This window comes from Hemibagrus wyckioides, linkage group LG07, assembly GCF_019097595.1.
Source record: "Hemibagrus wyckioides isolate EC202008001 linkage group LG07, SWU_Hwy_1.0, whole genome shotgun sequence".
In the NCBI taxonomy this organism is placed as follows: Eukaryota; Metazoa; Chordata; class Actinopteri; order Siluriformes; family Bagridae; genus Hemibagrus; species Hemibagrus wyckioides.
In genome coordinates, this window is record NC_080716.1 from 27,730,372 (window position 1) to 27,754,900 (window position 24,529).

Here is a 24,529-nt window from a genome sequence, read left to right on the forward strand (position 1 = left end):
TTACTGCATGGCGTTGCCATATGGCAACTATTCATTTATCTCAGATTATTTTGATAGATTATAACTCAAAATTACTTTTTTTCTATGTAACTGGAAAAAGGTGGTTTTAACTTTAAAAAAAAACCCAAAATACCATGTCACATGACTAGGAAGTGCTGTTTGCACTTCCTTTTCTGCAGTCACATGGCATGGTGAAGGTCATCATCAGAGGGCTCTCAAAATTTGATGAATATTTCAATATTTACACAAAACTGCTTAAAGTAAAAAATTAAAACATTATCTGAGGTTAGTTTATGTTTGTGTTTTATCAATTAAACTAGTTTGTATATTTTGAGTATTCTGATAAATGCTAAAATGTAATCGTTGCCATATGGCAACAACATGCGATAACTGAACTGGGGTGCAATTCATGAAATGAAAATAGCCTACACAGGAAAGGCATGGAAAGGCACGATGATCCCCTTCAAAGGAAAGAACCAGCTGAAGCAGTATGTCCCAATGATGCCGAAACGCTGGGGGAACAAGGCGTTCATTTTGGCAGAACAGAATGGCATTGTATATAACTTTGATGTCTACACAGGGCCAATTCAGCCACCTAATGGATACCCTGGTGCAAGTGGTAACATTGTGTTGAAGCTGGCCTCTATTGTACCCTGTAACATGCCATACAAGATCATCTATGACAGGGGTGTCCAATCTTATCCGCAAAGGGCCCGTGTGGGTGCAGGCTTTCATTCCAACTGAGCAGAAGCCACACCTGAGTCTACTGAAAGCCAAGATCTGTTGATTAGCCAGTTGGAAACAGGTGTAGCTCCTGCTTGGTTGGAATGAAAACCTGCACCCACACCGGCCCTTTCTGGATAAGATTGGACACCCCTGATCTATGACGACTGATTCTGCAAAGTGGATCTTCAAGTACTCCTTGAAAAAAAGAAGATCCACAGCATAGGAACAGTCAGACAAAAACGTCTTGCAGGATGTACATTCATGAATGACCAAAACATGAAGAAGAAAGGACAAGGCACACATCAGGAGAAGATTACCACTCATGATGGCGTGAACCTGAGGGCTGTCACATGGTTCAACAACCACTCTGTCACACTTCTGAGCACCTTTGTTGGAGCAAATTCTGTGACATGTGCAGAGACAAAAAAAAAGCATGGGAGGAGTGGATCTTCTTGATTCTCTAATTGCTAACTACCACACCAAGATCCACTCCAAGATGTGGTACCATCGGATTGTGTTCCAGCAACACTAACCACAGGCCCTTACAAGGAATTGAGAAAGGAAGATGTAAGGTGCTTGGATGCAAAGGCATTGTGAGGACCATGTGCTCAAAGTGTTCTGTCTACCTCTGCATCACAAGTGAGCAGAACTACTTCTTGAAATTTCACAAGGGCTGAAATAGAATTAAATTAGGAAATAGCATGGAGGGTTGGAATGACAGTAGGATTAAAATGTAGGACATAAAAAGATCCACAATGAAAATACAAATTGCTTATACTTGTCCAATGTTTTAGAATTGTGACCAATTTCACCATCTTTCTGGGTGGACATACACAATATTGCCAAAAGTATTCGCTCACCCATCCAAATAATCAGAATCAGGTGTTCCAATCACTTCCATGGCCACAGGTGTATAAAATCAAGCACCTAGGCATGCAGACTGTTTTTACAAACATTTGTGAAAGAATGGGTCGCTCTCAGGAGCTCAGTGAATTCCAGCGTGGAACTGTGATAGGATGCCACCTGTGCAACAAATCCAGTCGTGAAATTTCCTCGCTCCTAAATATTCCACAGTCAACTGTCAGCTGTATTATAAGAACGTGGAAGTGTTTGGGAACGACAGCAACTCAGCCACGAAGTGGTAGGCCACGTAAACTGACGGAGCGGGGTCAGCGGATGCTGAGGCGCATAGTGCGAAGAGGTCGCCAACTTTCTGTCAATCGCTACAGACCTCCAAACTTCATGTGGCCTTCAGATTAGCTCAAGAACAGTGCGCAGAGAGCTTCATGGAATGGGTTTCCATGGCCGAGCAGCTGCATCCAAGCCATACATCACCAAGTGCAATGCAAAGCGTCGGATGCAGTGGTGTAAAGCGCGCCGCCACTGGACTCTAGAGCAGTGGAGACGCGTTCTCTGGAGTGACGAATCGCGCTTCTCCATCTGGCAATCTGATGGACGAGTCTGGGTTTGGCGGTTGCCAGGAGAACGGTACTTGTCTGACTGCATTGTGCCAAGTGTAAAGTTTGGTGGAGGGGGGATTATGGTGTGGGGTTGTTTTTCAGGAGCTGGGCTTGGCCCCTTAGTTCCAGTGAAAGGAACTCTGAATGCTTCAGCATACCAAGACATTTTGGACAATTCCATGCTCCCAACTTTGTGGGAACAGTTTGGAGCTGGCCCCTTCCTCTTCCAACATGACTGTGCACCAGTGACCAAAGCAAGGTCCATAAAGACATGGATGAGTGAGTCTGGTGTGGATGAACTTGACTGGCCTGCACAGAGTCCTGACCTCAACCTGATAGAACACCTTTGGGATGAATTAGAGCGGAGACTGAGAGCCAGGCCTTCTCGTCCAACATCAGTGTGTGACCTCACAAATGCGCTTCTGGAAGAATGATCAAAAATTCCCATAAACACACTCCTAAACCTTGTGGACAGCCTTCCCAGAAGAGTTGAAGCTGTTATAGCTGCCAAGGGTGGACCGACGTCATATTGAACCCTATGGATTAGGAATGGGATGTCACTTAAGTTCATATGCGAGTCAAGGCAGGTGAGCGAATACTTTTGGCAATATAGTGTACCTGTGCTATAATCTGTGATTAACAGTTAAAACAACACTAATTTTTGTTTATCTAAAATTGAGTCATAAATTTCATTAAATAAAATTAAGATATGTATAGTCTTTTGTCTATAAAAGGTGTGTTTTCTAACAAAAACAAGACATTATGATACTTTCCACCACTGCACATTGTTGCCATATGGCAACAATTTATAAACTATCCCCCCTAAAAAATAATATATAGTATAATTTTAAGCAATAAAAATAAAAAAAATTTTGATGCAAGTATAATAATTCATGCAGTAGAGGGTTATATAAATAAACTCCATCATCTCTGAGTCTCCAGTCTAACACTGACCTGTTGTATTTGTGGTCAGGGAAAGAGCGGCCTCAGAGCTGATAATGTCCAGAGTCATGTTCTGGTCAGTGTGTTTATTTAATGGACATTAAACTGGCTTTAGTGTACTGGAAGCTGAAACATCTCCCAGAGTGTTTTTTTTTTCTTTTCTCACTCTTTTTCCTCTCTCTCTCTCTCTAAAAAACTGCAACACAGTTTATTTTCTCAGTGAAATTTGAGGTTATTTTGTGATTAGTTTGTTTGTTTAGTGTAAAGACAGTCACGGCTCATCTTCCACACTGATCTTGAAGGAATCTGATGACCGCTCTTTCACTCATAAAAACATCGTTTGGGCAGAGCGTTTCTTTTAGGTTAAAATCTAGTGCGCTAAAAGAGTAGCTTGCTTTCTCCCTTAGAAGAGTTTCAGAGTTTCTCCTTCTCCACAGTTGAACCCTTACGCTTCCAGGAAAGCCTTGAAGATCCCACCTTCATCACAAAAGCTTTCAACTGAACTTCCTCAGTTAGTTATCTTCCTGGAGGAGATCAACTCATATCCGGAGCCGATCCCCGGGAACGCTGGGTCAGAGGTCAGAGAATTCACTCCTGATGGGACACCAGGTTCTTAAGCCTACCTTTATGATTCAGGAGAACCTCAAGGAGAGCCAAGAGAAAGAAAACACTCTCTTTGTAACCTTGCTGCAAATAAATATAAATATATATAAATCTTAGCGTGTGAAAAATATCTTGATTGTTTGAATACTTTTTTTAAGAATAAATTATTATTATTAGACAATTTTTAATATTATTAAGATCCTTTTCCACATTTCATGCATAAAATGCTTGTATTATTTTCTTTTCAGAAATAAACACAAAAGACACATCATTTCACTCCTGAAATTAGTCAACTGTCTAGAAGCTAAATAATTTTTTTTATATATATTTTAGCATTTTCCAAATACAGATAAAACCTTTAGGGCGCTAGATCAGAGACCTTTTCTCCTAAGAGAGTGTACACTTCTGCAGAATAAACGAAACTTCCACATGATCAAATCTATAGGGTGTTTTTTTCCCCCAATTCTTTTGGTAACAAAAAGATGGTTAAAGATAAAGGAATAAACAAAACCTTCTTCCAGAAAGTACTCCCTGTGGCATCGATACAGACGCTGGCTTTAAATTTATAGATATTTATTTATTTATTTTTTAAAACTCTCTTTATTTCCCTCCATGTTGAGCTACAGCTGATAGGGCAGGGGAATCAAGAAGGGCGGGGGGGTGCAAACTTTTGCACTCTGATTAAATGTATATATGTATATATCCAATTCAGCATAAAAATAAAAACAAAACAAAAATCCACGTTCCTTCAGGGAACAAAAACCAAGGTACGAAATGAAACGTGCTGAATTTTCTCTCTCTTCTTTTTTTTTTTTTCAGTTTTATACAACTTTTATAGAAACAATTGTAGAAAATCCGTGATGATCAGAGGCGATGAAGATAACGAGGAAAATCCCTTGTGTCACGTCGTCGCCACAGAAGCGGCGAATCCGTAGTTAACCTAACTAACCTGATGCATGCTTTAATAATAATAATAATAAAAATAATAAGACTATAACGTGACTGGGACGTGATTCATGGCTTCACCTGATTGGTTTAGAGATGAGTGACTAGTCAGTTGGTTGCCATGACGACCAGACCAGTGTGTGGGTGGGGGTGTGATTGATGGAAATGTCACATTCGTGTCAGAACTCATGCATTTTATACCTGCCACTGAATTATTTATTTAATTAATTATATTTTAATTAATTAATTAATATACCATTATTAAATTTCAGATAAAACGTTCCAAGTAATAGAAAAAATGTTTTCTTTTAAAAAAAAAAAAAGTAACACATTGAATATTGGCCTTCAAAGTGGTTTTAGTTCATTCTACAAGTTACAGCGATATTTAAAAAAAATAATAATAATAATAATAATAAACACAAGATTACTGCAGATATTTCACAGGCGTATCATGACATTTCCCTACAGGCATAAAAAATATTGCTCAGTCTGATCAGCTTCAGAAAATCAAAGTAATATCAGGTCCGAAAAGGGTGGGATAATATTCTCGCATTTAGTGCATGTACGCATTACCTACAATCCCGTGATCCTAGAAGCAGGTGTGTGTGTGTGTGTGTGTGTGTGTGTGTGTTTCCATTGGCCAAAAAAAATGAAAGAAAAATAAATACACGTGTATTATATATATATATATATATATATATATATATATATATATATATATATATATATATATATATATATATATATATATATATATATATATATATATATATATTAAAAAAGAGTAATAAATAATTTAGTAAAAATCCCTGGGCTTGGAACTGAGATTTGGGTTGAGCTAGTTTCCTTTGAGGAAAAAAAAAATGCAAATGTTAAATAATTGGAAAAAAAAGTAATATAAAAAGCAGGTTTAGAATAAGACAAAAAAAAATATTATAAATTATTATTTAAAAAAAAAGACAAAAACAAACAAACAAAAAAAAATCAGACATTTTTCATATATAATATCATGTACATATACATCTGCATCCTCCGATCCCATCCCCTCGAGCGAGCCCTTCCTTATTGAAATAAAAAGGTTTCCGTTCCTTATTCGTATAATAATGCATTTTTACACGTTTAAAATATTCTACTCCATAATCCGGTATAAACATAATGTACACATGGCGCGAGCACAAAGCGCAGTCTGAGCTCCGCCGCTCACAGTTTGCTGCTGAGGTCCATTACAGTCTGTACAGTGGGAGTGCGAGCGTGTGTGTGTGTGTGTGTGAGAGAGACGGTGTTGGCCAGCAGAGGGCACTGGAGATCCGACACTCTGAGCACGTATTCGCTATAAGTGGCAGAAAATCATCCCGTCTGAGCCGGAGTGGGTTTCCAGCGCCACCTTACGACCGTCCGGGAGAAGACGTGGTCAGCGAGTGGAGGGGGAAGAAAAAAAAAAACGTGAATCAGGGAGGAAAAAGAAAAGAAAAAAAATATATAAAATAAAAGATGATGTCGATTAAATAAAAAAAAAAAGCTTCCAGGCAAAAACACACGTTTTACTGCCATAGTGTGGTTTTTTTTATACTGTTTTTTTTTCCGTATAGAGGGAAATTTCAGGCTGGTGAGGTTTTGGGGCGACGTCCTGGGTTTTTTGTAAAAGGCATAAAAGAAATGTTTGCCCCTCCCTCTCAAGGACTTGGCTTTTAGTGTGATTTTTCGTGCACCATCGATTTGACCAGCACTTGTGGTTCGGATTGAATGAGAGGTCCAGACAGACCCGAGTGCTCCGGTCCAGTCTGGTCCTGTCCGGTCCGATCCGTGCTGGTCTACGGCCTGTGAAACCTGCAGATAAACACCACACACACACGTGCGCGCACACACACACACACGTTAACATTTACAATACATCTAATTGTAAACCAGAAATCAGAAAAGGGGGTGTGGCTTGATAGTTGGTGGGTGTTTCCCTAATTTGCATATTCATGACTTCCCTGGATTTCTTGGACGGTTTTAAAAAGTGCTTTTTAATGCCGTTTAATCATTTTCATCCCAAATGTTGTCATCACATAACACAATTTTGGTTGCAACGTGTACAAAAAAAATTTGTAAACATTTTTTTTTAATTCTTTAAAAAGTTTAGACATCCTTAGATTAAAAAAATAATATACTAATAAAATTAAAAAATAATAATAATACAAATCTTTTTTTTTTTATAGACCTTTATTTGGTTTAGGATTGTCTCTGACTATTCTCTGACCATCAGCCAGTATCCTCAAATCAATCCCCCATAATCCTCCTGTGCATCTTTCTGTACCTGGTTAAATGGCGACTGGATTCATGCACTTCCATCTCCGTGCTCTTGTAATCGTTGAGCTCCTTCCGTATGGCGGCCTGAAGACAGACAAAACACACACACACACACACACAGCCATGAGGATGATGAGAGGACGAGTAAAAATAGAGCTCTGAAAGTACATCTGTGTATCATTTATATCCTGACAAGAGATTTCAATAAAGTACAGGAGAAAAAGTCGCATAGAAATAATACTGTTTCTGTCTTTAGCTCCTCATCGCCGTATCCTGAGCTTTATTATAAACGTCACACCATGGAATTCGAACAAGACTTGAAAACACAGGTGAAGGTGTCGCAATGAAAATGATATCCTTTAAAAAAAACATTCCTGAGACATTCGTCCAGAGAGTAATGAGATTCTTCCAACTTTTTAAGAAAACGTCATAAGAAAAATTCATAAGATATGTTCTTTGGTTGAATATAGACAGCTTTGCTAGTTTTTTTTTTTCTAAATAAAATTAATAAATGAAAAACAGAGAAAGAGATCACGAAAAATAATAAACGATAAAGATGCAGAGAGCCAGCAGTTATTTAATTAATTAATTAATTTATTTATTTATTTATTTTTACTGCTAATACAATGTAAAAAAAAATTCTATCACATTTTAAAAAGCAATAATAATAATAAATTGTTAATAGTTTATTATTGACAATTATTATTGGGGTGCTTTTGCAGTGATTAAAAAAAAAAAAAAAAAAAAGTCTATACCTGCTTTATTCCTAATTAGGGTCACGGGGATCTGCTGGAGCCTGTCCAGCATACAGTGGGTGGAAGGCAGGGGTACACACTGGACAGGTCACCAGTCCATCACAGGGCCACATATATAGACAGACATCCACACATACTCACACTTTTAGAATTACCAAATCAACCTAATGTGCATGTTTTTGGACTGTGGGAGGAAACCGGAGTACCCGGAGTAAACCCCCACAGGCACGGGGAGAACATGCGAACTCCACACAGAAAGGCCCCCGCCTGTTCGAACCCGGGATTCAAACCCAGGACCTCTTTGCTGTGAGGCTAACCACTAAGCCACCCTGCTGCCCCGTAAGCAAATCTAAGTGTAAAATAATGTCATTTACATTTAATTAAATTGTAATTGGTTTCAATTAGATTTCATTTTAAAATATCTTTAAAAAAGATTTTATTTCAATTGAAACACGTTGAACTCAGTGCCACTGACGGATGGAGACGTTTCCACCACCAGCATGTCGAATACTTCTAAATAGATTTTAAACAGAGAGGAAGCTGTTGAAGAAAAGCTATGACCTCGCTGTAACCTTGACCCTGTTCTAGTCCATCAGTTCCAAAATCCAATCAGTTTAAGCCTTGGTCCTGCAGAGATCGCTCTAATGAGACTCTCCGACAGAGGGAAAACACGGGTTCAGACATCTGACCCTGTTCTGACCTTCATCTGGTTTCATCAGTTCCAGAATGTTCCAGGTCATGTGTTGGTCACTATGATAACTCAATATAAAGCCTACTTTTATATGATTTCTGCCCTGAAATGAGCTCCACCCCAGCTGCTCGAAGAAACCCCACCCCTTTTCCTTATATAGCAACTCACAAGACTGGGCCAAAGGTTGTACATTATTCATTACAAGAGTCCTTAATGTCTTCTTGTGATCTATCTATCCATCCGATCATATCCATCCATCCATCCATCCATATCTAATCCATACATCCATCCATATCCATCAAATCATATCCATCCAATCATCCATCCAGCCATATCTAATCCATACATCCATCCATATCCATCAAATCATATCCATCCAATCATCCATCCAGCCATATCTAATCCATACATCCATCCATATCTAATCCATACATCCATCCATCCAATCTTATCCATCCATCCATCCAATCTTATCCAGCCATCCATCCAATCTTATCCATCCATCCATCCATCTCTAATCCATACATCCATCCATATCCATCAAATCATATCCATCCAATCATCCATCCAGCCATATCCATCCATATCTAATCCATACATCCATCCATCCAATCTTATCCATCCATCCATCCATCCAATCTTATCCATCCATGCATCCATCCAATCTTATCCATCCATCCATCTCTAATCCATACATCCATCCATATCCATCAAATCATATCCATCCAATCATCCATCCAGCCATATCCATCCATATTTAATCCATACATCCATCCATATCCATCAAATCATATCCATCCATATCTAATCCATACATCCATCCATATCCATCAAATCATATCCATCCAATCATCCATCCAGCCATATCCATCCATATCTAATCCATACATCCATCCATCCATATCTAATCCATATATCCATCCATATCCATCAAATCATATCCATCCAATCATCCATCCATCCATATCTAATCCATACATCCATCCATATCTAATCCATACATCCATCCATCCAATCTTATCCATCCATCCATATCTAATCCATACATCCATCCATATCCATCAAATCATATCCATCAAATCATATCCATCCAATCATCCATCCAGCCATATCCATCCATATCTAATCCATCCATCCATCCATCCATCTCCATCAAATCATATCCATCCAATCATCCATCCATCCATATCTAATCCATACATCCATCCATCCAATCTTATCCATCCATCCATCCATATCTAATCCATACATCCATCCATCCAATCTTATCCATCCATCCATCTCTAATCCATACATCCATCCATATCCATCAAATCATATCCATCCAATCATCCATCCAGCCATATCCATCCATATCTAATCCATACATCCATCCATATCCATCAAATCATATCCATCCAATCATCCATCCAGCCATATCCATCCATATCTAATCCATACATCCATCCATATCTAATCCATATATCCATCCATATCCATCAAATCATATCCATCCAATCATCCATCCATCCATATCTAATCCATACATCCATCCATATCTAATCCATCCATCCATCCATCCATCCATCCAATCTTATCCATCCATCCATCCATCCATATCTAATCCATACATCCATCCATCCAATCTTATCCATCCATCCATCCATATCTAATCCATACATCCATCCATCCAATCTTATCCATCCATCCATCTCTAATCCATACATCCATCCATATCCATCAAATCATATCCATCCAATCATCCATCCAGCCATATCCATCCATATCTAATCCATACATCCATCCATATCTAATCCATATATCCATCCATATCCATCAAATCATATCCATCCAATCATCCATCCAGCCATATCCATCCATATCTAATCCATCCATCCATCCATCCATATCCATCCATCTCCATCCATCAAATCATATCCATCCAATCATCTCCATCCATCCATATCCTTTTGTCCATCCATCAAATCATACTCATCCATCCAATAATATCCATCCATCCCTCTGTCCATCCATTTGATCATATCAATCCATCCATCCAATCATATTTATCCATCCATCTCTACATATTTATCCATTCACCCGTCCCTCCATTTATCTATCCATTTATCCATCCTTACACATCTACTTATCTATCTACGCATCTATCCATCCATCCATCCAGCTCAACAAACCACTAACTAGACTGTCCTCTCTGTGCTTTTGCAGGTTTTTTTTTTTTTCAAAATTAATCACAAACCAATTACAAAAAAAAAACCAAAAAAAAAAAAAACCAAGTGTTCCCACGATGAGCTCAGAGCAGCGAGACTTCCTGTCGTTTCTCATTGTGAGCAAAACACCAGTCAGCAGCGGGTAACGTCAGCGGCCAAACGCGTCCTTCTGCAAACGCGTCACTGCTCTATTCACACACGCTGTGAGCTCTATTCTGCCATTCTGTTCCCTACGCTACAAAACATTACAAATGTTCCAACACCCTTGTTATGGAGGTACAAAGGGGAAGCATGGGAATAAAATACTCACTGGGGCAATAAACAGTTTAAACGCTCCACTGTCAGAGCATGGAACAGAGAAGAACTGATTTAAACAAGGACGATGTGCACAAAGAGGAGTGATGATGCACAAGCATTAAAGAAAACGTGTTTATATATACTCCATCCATCCATCCATCCCTGTGACCCCTCTATACATTCATACAGCCTTTCCATTATCCATCCATCCATCCATCCCTGTGACCCCTCTATACATTCATTCATACAGCCTTTCCATTATCTATCCATCCATCCATCCTTCCCTGTAGCACTACACAGGCCAATCCCCTGATTTGAATTGCTAGTACCTTATCTGCAGCCGTGAGACGTGTCCAGGGTTTATCCGCCCGCCGGTCGTAGTCCTGAGCGTCGGCTACTTCTACGTAATCGCTGAAGCGGATCAGGATCTTGGCCTGCCGCAGTTCCTCCACCGTGGGCCTTTGGCTGAGCTGCAAGCAATGAAGAGCATATAATCAGCTCTCCTCTATACAGTATACAGTTCACACACACATCTGAGCAACATTGGTAATATGAATATGAAATAAAAAACACACTGAATCACGAGGAATCATGTACTTGCTTTCCTGAGCGTACTGCATCTCTGTTCACAATGCTTCATAGTGCTTTTATAACGCTAGCTAAGATACGTAATACAAACTAGCTAGTTAAGTGGAGGTTGAAATCCATGTTGGAAACAACTAAGAATTTAAAACCAAAACAAAAAACAAAAACAGAACAGTTCCCAAATCAAACTATGATGATTCTTTTGTCATTATTTTTGATTCATTATCCAGGATTCTTGATTATTATCCTTGACTCTTGAATCATGACCCATGACCAATGATTCGTGAACCGTGACTCATGAACCGCGATTCAAGACTCGTGATTCAAGACTCGTGATTCAAGACTCGTGATTCAAGACTCGTGATTCAAGACTCGTGATTCAAGACTCGTGATTCAAGACTCTTTTCATCTCGCAAGCCTGATTTTTGCCAACAAATCTAAACTGGCATTAAGATTCCAAAACGTTAAGGATGTAGAAGTAAGCTCACACAAATATTTTATTTAGAGAAGTAAAAACCAAGAGATAGTGAAGCCCCGCCCACACAAACATGCCATTTCGGTCACTGACTAGGCTAACAGTGCTTTAGAATCATGTCGAAAACATATTTACGAGCTGAACAGATAAGATCAATACAAAGTCATAATAATTATGGATGAAATTTTCTTTGAGCTCAGAGTGTCCGAGCTGGTCAGGAGTCATGGTGAAACTCGTCTCAGAAGACTGAAACCCACCTGATATCGTAATTACGATTTCCCAAGTTGTAAATACCAACTTTCCAGTTGGATAGTAGCATGGGTTTTTTGTTAGGTATATCCATCTTTTTAAGTCATAGCGCCCTCTGATGGTCTGGGTTGGTAAGCAACAGCACAATATATTGATGAAAACAATAAACAGCCCGTGTCACTGAAGACTAACTTTTTCAAGAACACTGATCAGGTTGTTTCTTTGTCTGTAATTTCTTCAAAACCAAAGTTTTAAAAGAAGTCTGCACTTCCAGACGGAGCCTGAATAAAGTCAAACCAGACCAGACAAACGCATAAAGTGTTCACAAAGACTTCCAGCAGAAGACAGTGTGTTCTTTTCAGGTGAAGAACAGAATATAATCATCTTTTGACTCGCTCCCTAAAAGGCCTTTGTATCAAGCTGCAGTAATGTGTAATTCCAGATGAATCATCTGACATCAATAGGTGCTGTACGAGACGCTGCGAGGGAAGAAGCCGCTCGGCGTTATTACTCGGCGAGAGACGACCTGCCAAAAGCCAGACTAGTCTCTGGAGTCGGAGTTCAGACCACAACGTTACACTCCAAACGTGAAAGCGTGAAGTCTGGAGCTGATTGCAGACTGAATCTCACCTTGCGTGTGAGCCGCCGTTTGATTTCCCTCTTCTCCTCCAGCTCCTCCTGCTCATTCTGTGCTGCAGGAAATGAACAAAAAAACAAAATTTATCCATCCATTCCTGCATCCATTCCTCCCTCATTCCACTATCTTTCCTGCCCTCCCTCCCTCCCTCCATCCATCCATCCTTCCCTCCTTCCATCCATTCCTGTCTCCCTCCCTCCTTCCATCCATCCTTCCTACTCTTCTTTCATCCCTCCCACCTTCCATTTATTCCTCCCTCTCTCTCTCCCTCTCTCCATCCATCCACCCACCCTTCCTGCCCCCCTCCAATCCTTCCCTCCTTCCATTCATCCCCTTCCTGCCTCTCTCTCTCTCTCTCTCTCCATCCCTTCCTCCATGATCCTTCCTGCCATCCTCTGATCCATCCCTCCATCCCTCCCTCCTTTGCTCCCACAGTCCATCTCTTCCCTCCTTCATTCCCTCCATCCCTCCCTCCAACCCACCTCCCCCTCCCTTCCTGCCTCCATCCATCCAACAATCCATCCCTCCAACCATCATGCCATCAACCCCTCCATACCTTCATCCCTACCATCATCTATCGATCTTTCCTCTCTCCAGCTACCCCTCTCCTCTCACAGGGAACCTGGAGTCTAGTGAAAGGTGGGGTATACCCCAGGCTGGTTTATGGTCTAAAACAGGAGTCGAACCCCAAACAGCAGAGGTGCGAGGAAAAGTTTATAAAGTTTATAAAAGAGTTCTTTCACCATGAACCACTGCATGATGAAAATGCCTTGAGAAAGTCTTTTCATCCCTGATCAACATGCTCTGAATGCTAAGCTAGCACACACGTTCCTTAAAGAGAATTTAAGAGAAAACTAGGCCAGCGGAGGACGTTCAATTCAGCGAGGCTTTGAGGGAGAAAAAAAAAACAAAAACAGCCGACTGTTCCCCTGAGCTCTCATCGCTGGACGACTTTCCAGCATGTTATCACGAGCTCGAGCTTCTCCAAAAAAAATCCTCCAGGCTGAAAAACTGTCTGGAACATATCAGAAGGAGATTCTGCCTTTTGGCATCTGAAACGCACCCAGTATAAAAATAAAAAATATCTCCATCGTCCCACTGGATTTTGTGTTGGTATAAAAGAGGAGGTTTTTTTTTAAAATCCATATTTTGGGGGAGGAATCTGGGTCACTCTGTACTGCAAACACTGAAACTGTCCTTCACTTACAGAATAGACACTTCCCCTGAACCCAGCGCTGGATACCGCAAACACTTCAATCTTCCTTTAGTGGAGCTAAGCTAAACCACTTTATCCTCAATCCATCAAGCGGCAGTTTGAGTTATTGTGTCTAGATAAATCATGAACTGCTTTGCTTCCTTGGAAATATTCTCTCAATTGCAAGAAGAATACGCAAATATTTTTGCACTGTATTAAGAATCTTACCCCAAAACCTAACTTCCTGAAGCTTTCACCCAAAGCAACTTCCAAAATCCTACCTCGACCGCTCAATCACCCGTTCTCCCGAAAGTCTCTTCTCAAATGGATATTTACTAAACACTGATTTTAAAGTGCTGTGTAAGATAAGAAGCTTGCGTTTGACCAATAAGCCCCTTTCGGCATGGAGCAGGAAGTGGAACTAGAGTCTGGGAACCAACGTTGGCCTTGAGAACCACCTACAGTTCCTCAGCTCCTATAAAAAAAATAAAAAAAAATCTGCAGCTGGAACATGGCACAGCTGGATATTTAGCTGCTAACATACAGCAAATGGTGTACCACGGAGGTATTCTGACAGCAGTATTTAGTTGTTGGTATTCTGCTGAAGCTTTACTTTGGTGAAGGTATTCTGACCATGGCTTGGTGAGATTATTTTTTGACAGTGGTTTGTTGAGTTCCTTTGGAAACAACAGAATTCTGCATCAGAAATCCGCTTCAGTAAAATACTGCTGCAGAATTCTGATGGAAAATAATCTTTAATGTTGACAATCAACAGTGACCTGCAACAGTAATTTGTTGGAGGTATTACTGCTGAAGGTATTTTGTTGACAGTGTTATGGAAAGAGTGGCTTGTTCAACAGTAAACGTTATTTTGTAACAGTAATTTGGGGACAGTAGTTTGGGGACATTCAAAATTATTTTGCAACAGTAGTTCGGGGACAGTGGTTTGAGGACATTACATATTTTACTACAATAGTTCGGGGACAGTGGTTTGAGGACAGTGGTTTGGAGACATTAAACCTTATTTTACAACAGTAGTTCGGGGACAGTGGTTTGAGGACAGTAGTTTGGAGACATTAAACCTTATTTTACAACAGTAGTTCGGGGACAGTGGTTTGAGGACAGTAGTTTGGAGACATTAAACCTTATTTTACAACAGTAGTTCGGGGACAGTGGTTTGAGGACAGTGGTTTGGAGACATTACACATTATTTTACAACAGTAGTTCGGGGACAGTGGTTTGAGGACAGTGGTTTGGAGACATTACACATTATTTTATAACAGTAGTTCGGGGACAGTGGTTTGAGGACAGTGGTTTGGAGACATTACACATTATTTTATAACAGTAGTTCGGGGACAGTGGTTTGAGGACAGTGGTTTGGAGACATTAAACCTTATTTTACAACAGTAGTTCGGGGACAGTGGTTTGGAGACATTACACATTATTTTACAACAGTAGTTCGGGGACAGTGGTTTGAGGACAGTAGTTTGGAGACATTAAACCTTATTTTACAACAGTAGTTCGGGGACTGTGGTTTGAGGACATTACATATTTTACTACAATAGTTCGGGGACAGTGGTTTGAGGACAGTGGTTTGGAGACATTACACGTTATTTTACAACAGTACTTCGGGGACAGTGGTTTGAGGACAGTAGTTTGGAGACATTAAACCTTATTTTACAACAGTAGTTCGGGGACAGTGGTTTGAGGACATTACATATTTTACTACAGTAGTTTGGGGACAGTGGTTTGAGGACAGTGGTTTGGAGACATTACACGTTATTTTACAACAGTACTTCGGGGACAGTGGTTTGAGGACAGTGGTTTGGAGACATTACACATTATTTTACAACAGTAGTTCGGGGACAGTGGTTTGAGGACAGTAGTTTGGAAACATTAAACCTTATTTTACAACAGTAGTTCGGGGACAGTGGTTTGAGGACAGTAGTTTGGAGACATTAAACCTTATTTTACAACAGTAGTTCGGGGACAGTGGTTTGAGGACAGTGGTTTGGAGACATTAAACCTTATTTTACAACAGTATTTCAGGGACAGTGGTTTGGGGAAATTGAAAATTACTTTGCAACAGTAGTTTGGGGACAGTAGTTTGGGGACATTGAAAACTATTTTGGGACAGTAGTTTGGGGACATTAAAAATGATTTTGGGACAGAATTCTGTCTCAGTATTGTGTCACCACATTCTCCATTTGACAGTGTTTCAGGAAAGAGATGTGTTTAGCAAAAACCGATGTTTTACAGGTAGGGGAAGTTGAAGTCATACTTTCAGTCACACCTGACGGAGTAAACAGACCAAATCCAGCCTGAACACTCACGTTTCAGAATGTTTCGTTGCTCCAGCTCCTCTGCTGTGGGTCTTTGGCTCAGTCTCCTGCACACACACACACACACAATGTAAACAGTCAGTACCTTACAGTGGACATACTGCATTCTGGTGTGAAATTTCACACTAAGCTGAAAAAACAAGCAACAAACAGGAATCTACAGCAGTTTAACATTCTTCCTCATTTAATCCAGGGGGGCACCGTATCAGATAATTACTGAAATCTTGAATACAGTCTGTTAGAAAAGAAAATGCTGTGACCTTCAGGAACAGAGTTTAATGCAAATGAGCTGAAGGACAGCCAGAGGTGAGACGAATGGAGGGACAGCCAGCCAAAAGGTAGGAAGGGATGAACGGATTAATGAACAGAGACGTAAGGATTAATGAACAGAGGTAGGGAAAGATGGATGAACGAGGTTGAGGAATAGAGAGACGGCCAGAGGTAGGGACAGATGGACAGACAAATGGATGGACAGATTGCCAAAAATGGGAGAGGGAGGAATTGATGGATGGGACAGAGGTAGGGAAGAAAGGATGGACAGAGATGACCATGAGGTGAACATATAGAGGTAGAGAGGAATGAATGGATGTACAGGTGTTGGAAGGGAGGGAGGGAGGGTTGGGAGGGAGGGATGGATGGATGGAGGGATGGATGCACAGGTGTTGGGAGGGAGGGTGGGATGGTTGAACAGATGCTGGGAGGGCAAGATGGATGGATAAATGGATGCACAAGTGTTGGGAGAGAGGGATTGATGGATGAATGGATGCACAGGTGTTGGGATGGGTGGATGGATGGATAAATGGATGCATAAATGGATGCACATGTGTTGGGAGGGATGGATGGAGGCACAGGTGTTGGGAGGGATGGATGGATTTTATGAATGAATGAATGAATGGATGGATGCATGGATGGATGAATGGATGCACAGGTGTTGGGATAAATGGATAGATGGATGGATGAGAGGAAAAGGGAAATAGAAGCATGGGTAAACTAAAAACTAATAACCAGAGGTAAGGAGAGATGGGTGAACAGATGGACAAGGATGGAGGTACAGCTGCATATCTGGTCAGATTTAGGCAGGAATAGACAGAGGTAGAAGGAGATGGATGGATGGATGGATGGATGGATGAAGGGATATATCTCCCTATATATCTCTCTCTTTCTCCCTCTCTCTGACCAGATGGACAGAAGGCCAAAGGTAGGGAGGGAGAGTGAGACAGCCAGAGAGAAATGGTTGCATGGATAAATGTGAATTTCCCTGTGGGATGAATAAAGTGTCTGTCTGTCTGTCTGTCTGGAAATGGGGAAGGATAAAAAGATGGACAGAGAGCCAGAGGTAGAAAGGGATAAATGTTGACAGATGCCCAGAGGTATGGATGGATAGATGGCCAGAGGTAAAGAAAAAAATGGAAGGATGAGTAGACAGATGTGTGAACAGATGGACAAAAAATTAGGGATAGATGAATAGTTGTCATACATATGGAGGTATGGATGGAGAGATGGCCAGATGTAGGAAGGACAGATGAACAGACAAAGAGAAAGGGAGGGAGGCATGTATGGATGGATGATCCAAGGTAAAAGGAAAAGGAAAGATAGGTAGACAGACAGCCAGAGGCAAGAAGAGATGGGGGAACAAATGGCCAGACAAAGGTAGGGACAGAGACAAAGACAAACAGATGTATGGAGGAATGGAAAGATGGGCAGAGGTAGGCATGGGTGAATGGAACACTGGACAAAAGGATGGAGGAATGCCAGATGTAGGAAGGGATGGACAGGTGGGCAAGTTGTGGATTGATACTAACAAAGAAAATCCGATCTATAAGAATTGTCAGAATGAGGATTTCAAATGCAAAGCCACCAAAGCTGGATATTCAGGAACACAGTAAACATCACTGTTCTATCCCTTACACTGGACTCCACGTGACTACCTGAGTACAGACCCAGCCTTCAGCTCGGCTCAGCATCAACGTCCACCCCGTCCTTCAGAGAGCCCACGGAGTCATGCGATGCATGCAAGAGTGCTGATGCAGTGCGCATCTTCTGCATTACATCTAAATGTTTTAATAACTCCGTCCAGCTCGTAGCGGACATCTCTCTAGCTGTATGTAGCACAGGAGAGGGCTGTGGGACTTTTTAATCTCGTCACCAGCGACATCATTCATAAAATCCCTGCTATAGATACCATGACTGATGGAAAGTAAACATCAGTAGTCAAAACGTTGTAGAAATTGATGCACTGTTTGCGTTCAGCGGGTCTGGCGTGTATCTGCACAGCAAAACAGTTACACAACCGCTCTCGCATGCGAAACCTCATGACGTAACCAGGTTACGCAAAAAAGAGGGACCCGAAGTGACCGCACCACATTAGCATCAAACGTCAGAACGAACCATGGCACCGCTGCCGATGATATTTTGTTTGGTCAGCTCCCACAAATGCTTCTTCTCCTCCTCTACTTCCTCTTTCTCGCTTCATTTCACATTCATTAATATACAGACAGGTGTAAAAGTTTGTACACCCCCTGGTCTGTAATGAATGATTACTGTAATTCTTTCAAAGTGTTTTAATAAAGATGTTCATTGATTATCGGGGTGGTGGTGGCTCAGGTGGTTAAGGCTCTGAGTCGTTGACCAGAAGATCAGGGGTTCAAGCCCCAGCACCGCTGAGCTGCCACTGTTGGGCCCTTGAGCAAGGCCCTTAACCCTCTCTGCTCCAGGCGTGCTGCATCATGGCTGACCCTGTGCTCTGACCACAACCTCCAAGGCTGGGATATGTGAAGAAAAGCATTTCACTGTTCTATAATGTATGTGACAAATAATTTCTTTCTAAATATTATTAAGGATTATAACCATTCCACCCAGTTTACGACAGATGTTCTTTCACCACATCACATTTCAGGCTTCGAGTGTTGCCTTGACAATAAAACGTGTTACAGATGCCGAGATGTGTCTTTTAACACACTCAGCCCTCAGCAGGGCTTTTGTTGAAGCCGGATTTCACATCTGCAGTTGGCACTTGGCATTTTCCACCATTTTCCAGCTGTGACGCTGAGAGCTCGGTCCATTAGCATGTGCTAAATGATTTTAACATGTCTGGCCCTGATCTGGTTTATTCAGCAGCAGCGTTGCAGCATCAGTCATCAGCGACTGCGGCTTCTGGAGCCGTTAAAGAGGAGAACATATTGTTCAGCTTTAATCTCGTTTAGCTGGAAACAGTCAAGGACGCAGTGCAGCGGGGATGACTCAGAGAGAGAGAGAGAGAGAGAGAGAGAGAGAGAGAGAGAGAGACAAAAATAGTGAGATACATAAATAGTGAGATACAAGAGATGAGAAGAGAGAGAGACAAAGAGAATGAGAAGAGACAGAGAAAGAGAGAGACAGAGATACACAGATAGAGAGACAGAGAGAGAAAGAGAGAAGCAGAGAAAGAGAGAGAAAATGGAGAGAAAGAGAGAAACAGAGAGAGAGAGAGACTGAAATTAGGTCAGCTCTGTTGTAGTGTATTGAACAGGGTGAAGCTGCACGAGATGCTGACAACCTTAATCATTCAGTGGGTCATTTGCCCACTGACTCACTCACGCACACACTCGCACTCACACACACACACACACACGTACCCTGTCTCGCAGACGCACACACACACACGTACCCTGTCTCGCAGACGCACACACACACACGTACCCTGTCTCGCAGACGCACACACACACACACGTACCCTGTCTCGCAGACGCACACACACACACACGTACCCTGTCTCGCAGACGCACACACACACACACGTACCCTGTCTCGCAGACGCACACACACACACACGTACCCTGTCTCGCAGACGCACACACACACACACACGTACCCTGTCTCGCAGACGCACACACACACACACACGTACCCTGTCTCGCAGACGCACACACACACACACGTACCCTGTCTCGCAGACGCACACACACACACACGTACCCTGTCTCGCAGACGCACACACACACACACGTACCGTCTCGCAGACGCACACACACACACGTACCCTGTCTCGCAGACGCACACACACACACGTACCCTGTCTCGCAGACGCACACACACACACGTACCCTGTCTCGCAGACGCACACACACACACACACACACACACACACACACGTACCCTGTCTCGCAGACGCACACACACACACACACGTACCCTGTCTCGCAGACGCACACACACACACACACACACGTACCCTGTCTCGCAGACGCACACACACACACACACACGTACCCTGTCTCGCAGACGCACACACACACACACACACGTACCCTGTCTCGCAGACGCACACACACACGTACCCTGTCTCGCAGAGACACGCAGAGACACACACACGTACCCTGTCTCGCAGAGACACACACACGTACCCTGTCTCGCAGAGACACACACACGTACCCTGTCTCGCAGAGACACACACACGTACCCTGTCTCGCAGAGACACACACACGTACCCTGTCTCGCAGAGACACACACACACGTACCCTGTCTCGCAGAGACACACACACACGTACCCTGGCTCGCAGAGACACACACACACGTACCCTGGCTCGCAGAGACACACACACACGTACCCTGTCTCGCAGACGCACACACACACACGTACCCTGTCTCGCAGACGCACACACACACGTACCCTGTCTCGCAGAGACACACACACGTACCCTGTCTCGCAGAGACACACACACGTACCCTGTCTCGCAGAGACACACACACGTACCCTGTCTCGCAGAGACACACACACACGTACCCTGTCTCGCAGACGCGCACACACACGTACCCTGTCTCGCAGACGCGCACACACGTACCCTGTCTCGCAGAGACACACACACGTACCCTGTCTCGCAGAGACACACACACGTACCCTGTCTCGCAGAGACACACACACGTACCCTGTCTCGCAGAGACACACACACGTACCCTGTCTCGCAGAGACACACACACGTACCCTGTCTCGCAGAGACACACACACACGTACCCTGTCTCGCAGAGACACACACACACACGTACCCTGTCTCGCAGAGACACACACACACGCGTACCCTGTCTCGCAGACACACACGTACCCTGTCTCGCAGACACACACACACGTACCCTGTCTCGCAGACACACACACACACACGTACCCTGTCTCGCAGACACACACACACACACATGTACCCTGTCTCGCAGACACACACACACGCACCCTGTCTCGCAGACACACACACACACACGCACCCTGCCTCGCAGACACACACACACACACATGTACCCTGTCTCGCAGACACACACACACGCACCCTGTCTCGCAGACACACACACACACACACGCACCCTGCCTCGCAGACACACACACACACACACCCTGTCTCGCAGACACACACACACACACACGTACCCTGTCTCGCAGACACACACACACACGTACCCTGTCTCGCAGACACACACACACACGTACCCTGTCTCGCAGACACACACACACACACACGTACCCTGTCTCGCAGACACACACACCCACCCGTACCCTGTCTCGCAGACACACACCCACCCCCCCGTCTCGCAGACACACACCCACCCCCCCGTCTCGCACACCCACACCCACCCCCCCTCGCAGACACACACACACCCCTGTCTCGCAGACACACACACACCCCCCCCGTCTCGCAGACACACACACACACCCCCATCTCGCAGGACACACACACCCCCCCCGTCTCGCAGACACACACACACACACCCCCCTCTGCAGACACACACACACACACCCCCGTCTCGCAGACACACACACACACCCCCCGTCTCGCAGACACACACACACACCACACACCCCCCCCGTCTCGCAGACACACACCCCCCCCCCCTCGCAGACACACACACACACCCCCCCCCCTCGCAGACACACACACACCCCCCCCGTCTCGCAGACACACACACCCCCCCCCCCCCGTCTCGCAGACACACACACACACACCCCGTCTCGCAGACACACACACCCCCCCCCGTCTCGCAGACACACACACACACCCCCCGTCTCGCAGACACACACACACACACCCCCCGTCTCGCAGACACACACACACACACCCCCGTCTCGCAGACACACACACACACACACCCCCCGTCTCGCAGACACACACACACACACACACACACCCCCCGTCTCGCAGACACACACACACCACACCCCCCCCGTCTCGCAGACACACACACACACCCCCCCCCCCGTCTCGCAGACACACACACCCCCCCCCCCCCGTCTCGCAGACACACACCCCCCCCCACGTCTCGCAGACACACCCCCCCCCCCCCCGTGCCTCGCAGACACACACACACACACCCCCCCCTGTCTCGCAGACACACACACCCCCCCCCCCCCCCCGTCTAGCAGACACAAACACACACACCCCCCGTCTCGCAGACACACACACACACCCCCCCCCCCGTCTCGCAGACACACACACCCCCCCCCCCTCTGTCTCGCAGACACACACACACCCCCCTCTGTCTCGCAGACACACACACACACTCTCTCTCTCTCACAGACACACACACACACCCCCCCTCTGTCTCACAGACACACACACACACACCCCCTCTGTCTCGCAGACACACACACACACACCCCCTCTGTCTCGCAGACACACACACACACACACACCCCCTCTGTCTCGCAGACACACACACACACACACCCCCTCTGTCTCGCAGACACACACACACACACACACCCCCTCTGTCTCGCAGACACACACACACACACCCCCTCTGTCTCGCAGACACACACCCCCCCTCTGTCTCGCAGACACACACCCCCCCTCTGTCTCACAGACACCCCCCCCCTGTCTCGCCGACATACCCACACACACACACACACACCCCGTCTCACAGACATACACACACACCCTCTGTCTCGCAGACGCACACACACACACACACACACACACACACCGTCTCACAGACATACACACTCTGTCTCGCAGACGCACACACACACACACACACACACACCCTGTCTCACAGACAGACACACACTCACTCTCTCCCTCTCGCACATCCTCTCTCTCCTTTTTGCAAACACACCCTCTCTCTCTCTCTCTCTCTCTCTCTCTCACACACACAGCTAAAAAAGCCTGAATGTGAGGAAAGCGGTTTGCAACATCATCAAAAGACTTGCATGTTTATGGAGACTTGATTGGACACAAACTATTACACACACACATGCTGGAAAGCTGTGTGTGTTTGTGTTTAATTCTGACCGTGTGAGTTTGGAGCCGATCTGCTGTCTGGACTCGAGTCTCTCCTCGTCCGTCTGCATGGGCAGGATGTTCTTCTCCTCCAGCTCCCTCTTAGACGGTCTGTTACTCAACTTTATAGCCAGAGAGTCTTTCCTCAACACCTTCAGGGCTAAAGTATCTGTACACACACACACACACACACACACACACAGGTTAATTAGCTTGAGATAGCGACCCTGTAATGAAACAGAACACAACATTCCTGCAGGAGAACACTTCCTTCACTCAGAGTGCTGAACACCTCGTCCCTGAGCCGCCCGGCAGCTTCTCTCACCGAGACCGGACATCTGAGCTAGCCTCATTAACTTCCACCCATTAGCCAGCGACTTGTCGTAGCATTAGCGATTATACACCACAGCACTGTCCAGGTCTCAAATCTCATTCATCTGCACCTTCAGCATTAGTGTTGTCCTGTCAGTTAAAGCAGGCAGCGTTGCTATGGTAACAGCTGATTTACAGGGACTTGTATGATGGACGCTCTGCGTAACCTACAACATGATATTATTAAACATACAAAAATATTATTAACACACTCGCTCTGTCTCGCGCGCGCGCGCACACTCGCTCTGTCTCGCGCGCGCGAGCACACTCGCTCTGTCTCGCGCGCGCGCGCACACTCGCTCTGTCGCGCGCGCGCGCACACTCGCTCTGTCGCGCGCGCGCGCACACTCGCTCTGTCGCGCGCGCGCGCACACTCGCTCTGTCTCGCGCGCGCGCACACTCGCTCTGTCTCGCGCGCGCGCACACTCGCTCTGTCTCGCGCACGCGCACACTCGCTCTGTCTCGCGCACGCGCACACTCGCTCTGTCTCGCGCACGCGCACACTCGCTCTGTCTCGC

General features: G+C 44.4%; 1 protein-coding gene across 3 annotated transcripts in view; it reads right to left on the reverse strand.

Annotated features, from left to right (window-relative positions):
• Nucleotides 1–5,463: 5,463 nt before the first annotated feature.
• LOC131356717 (phosphatase and actin regulator 1-like) overlaps nt 5,464–24,529 on the reverse strand; it is a 112,267-nt gene continuing 93,201 nt past the window's right edge. For all 3 annotated transcript variants that reach the window (XM_058395904.1, XM_058395902.1, XM_058395903.1), the window contains 6 exons: nt 23,652–23,808; nt 16,393–16,448; nt 12,858–12,919; nt 11,248–11,388; nt 6,976–7,052; nt 5,464–6,503 (listed from right to left, as the gene is read on the reverse strand). In XM_058395904.1, coding sequence (XP_058251887.1) covers nt 6,488–6,503; nt 6,976–7,052; nt 11,248–11,388; nt 12,858–12,919; nt 16,393–16,448; nt 23,652–23,808 — 509 coding nt within the window. In that variant the 3' untranslated portion in view covers nt 5,464–6,487. The remainder of the gene's footprint in view (nt 6,504–6,975; nt 7,053–11,247; nt 11,389–12,857; nt 12,920–16,392; nt 16,449–23,651; nt 23,809–24,529) is intronic.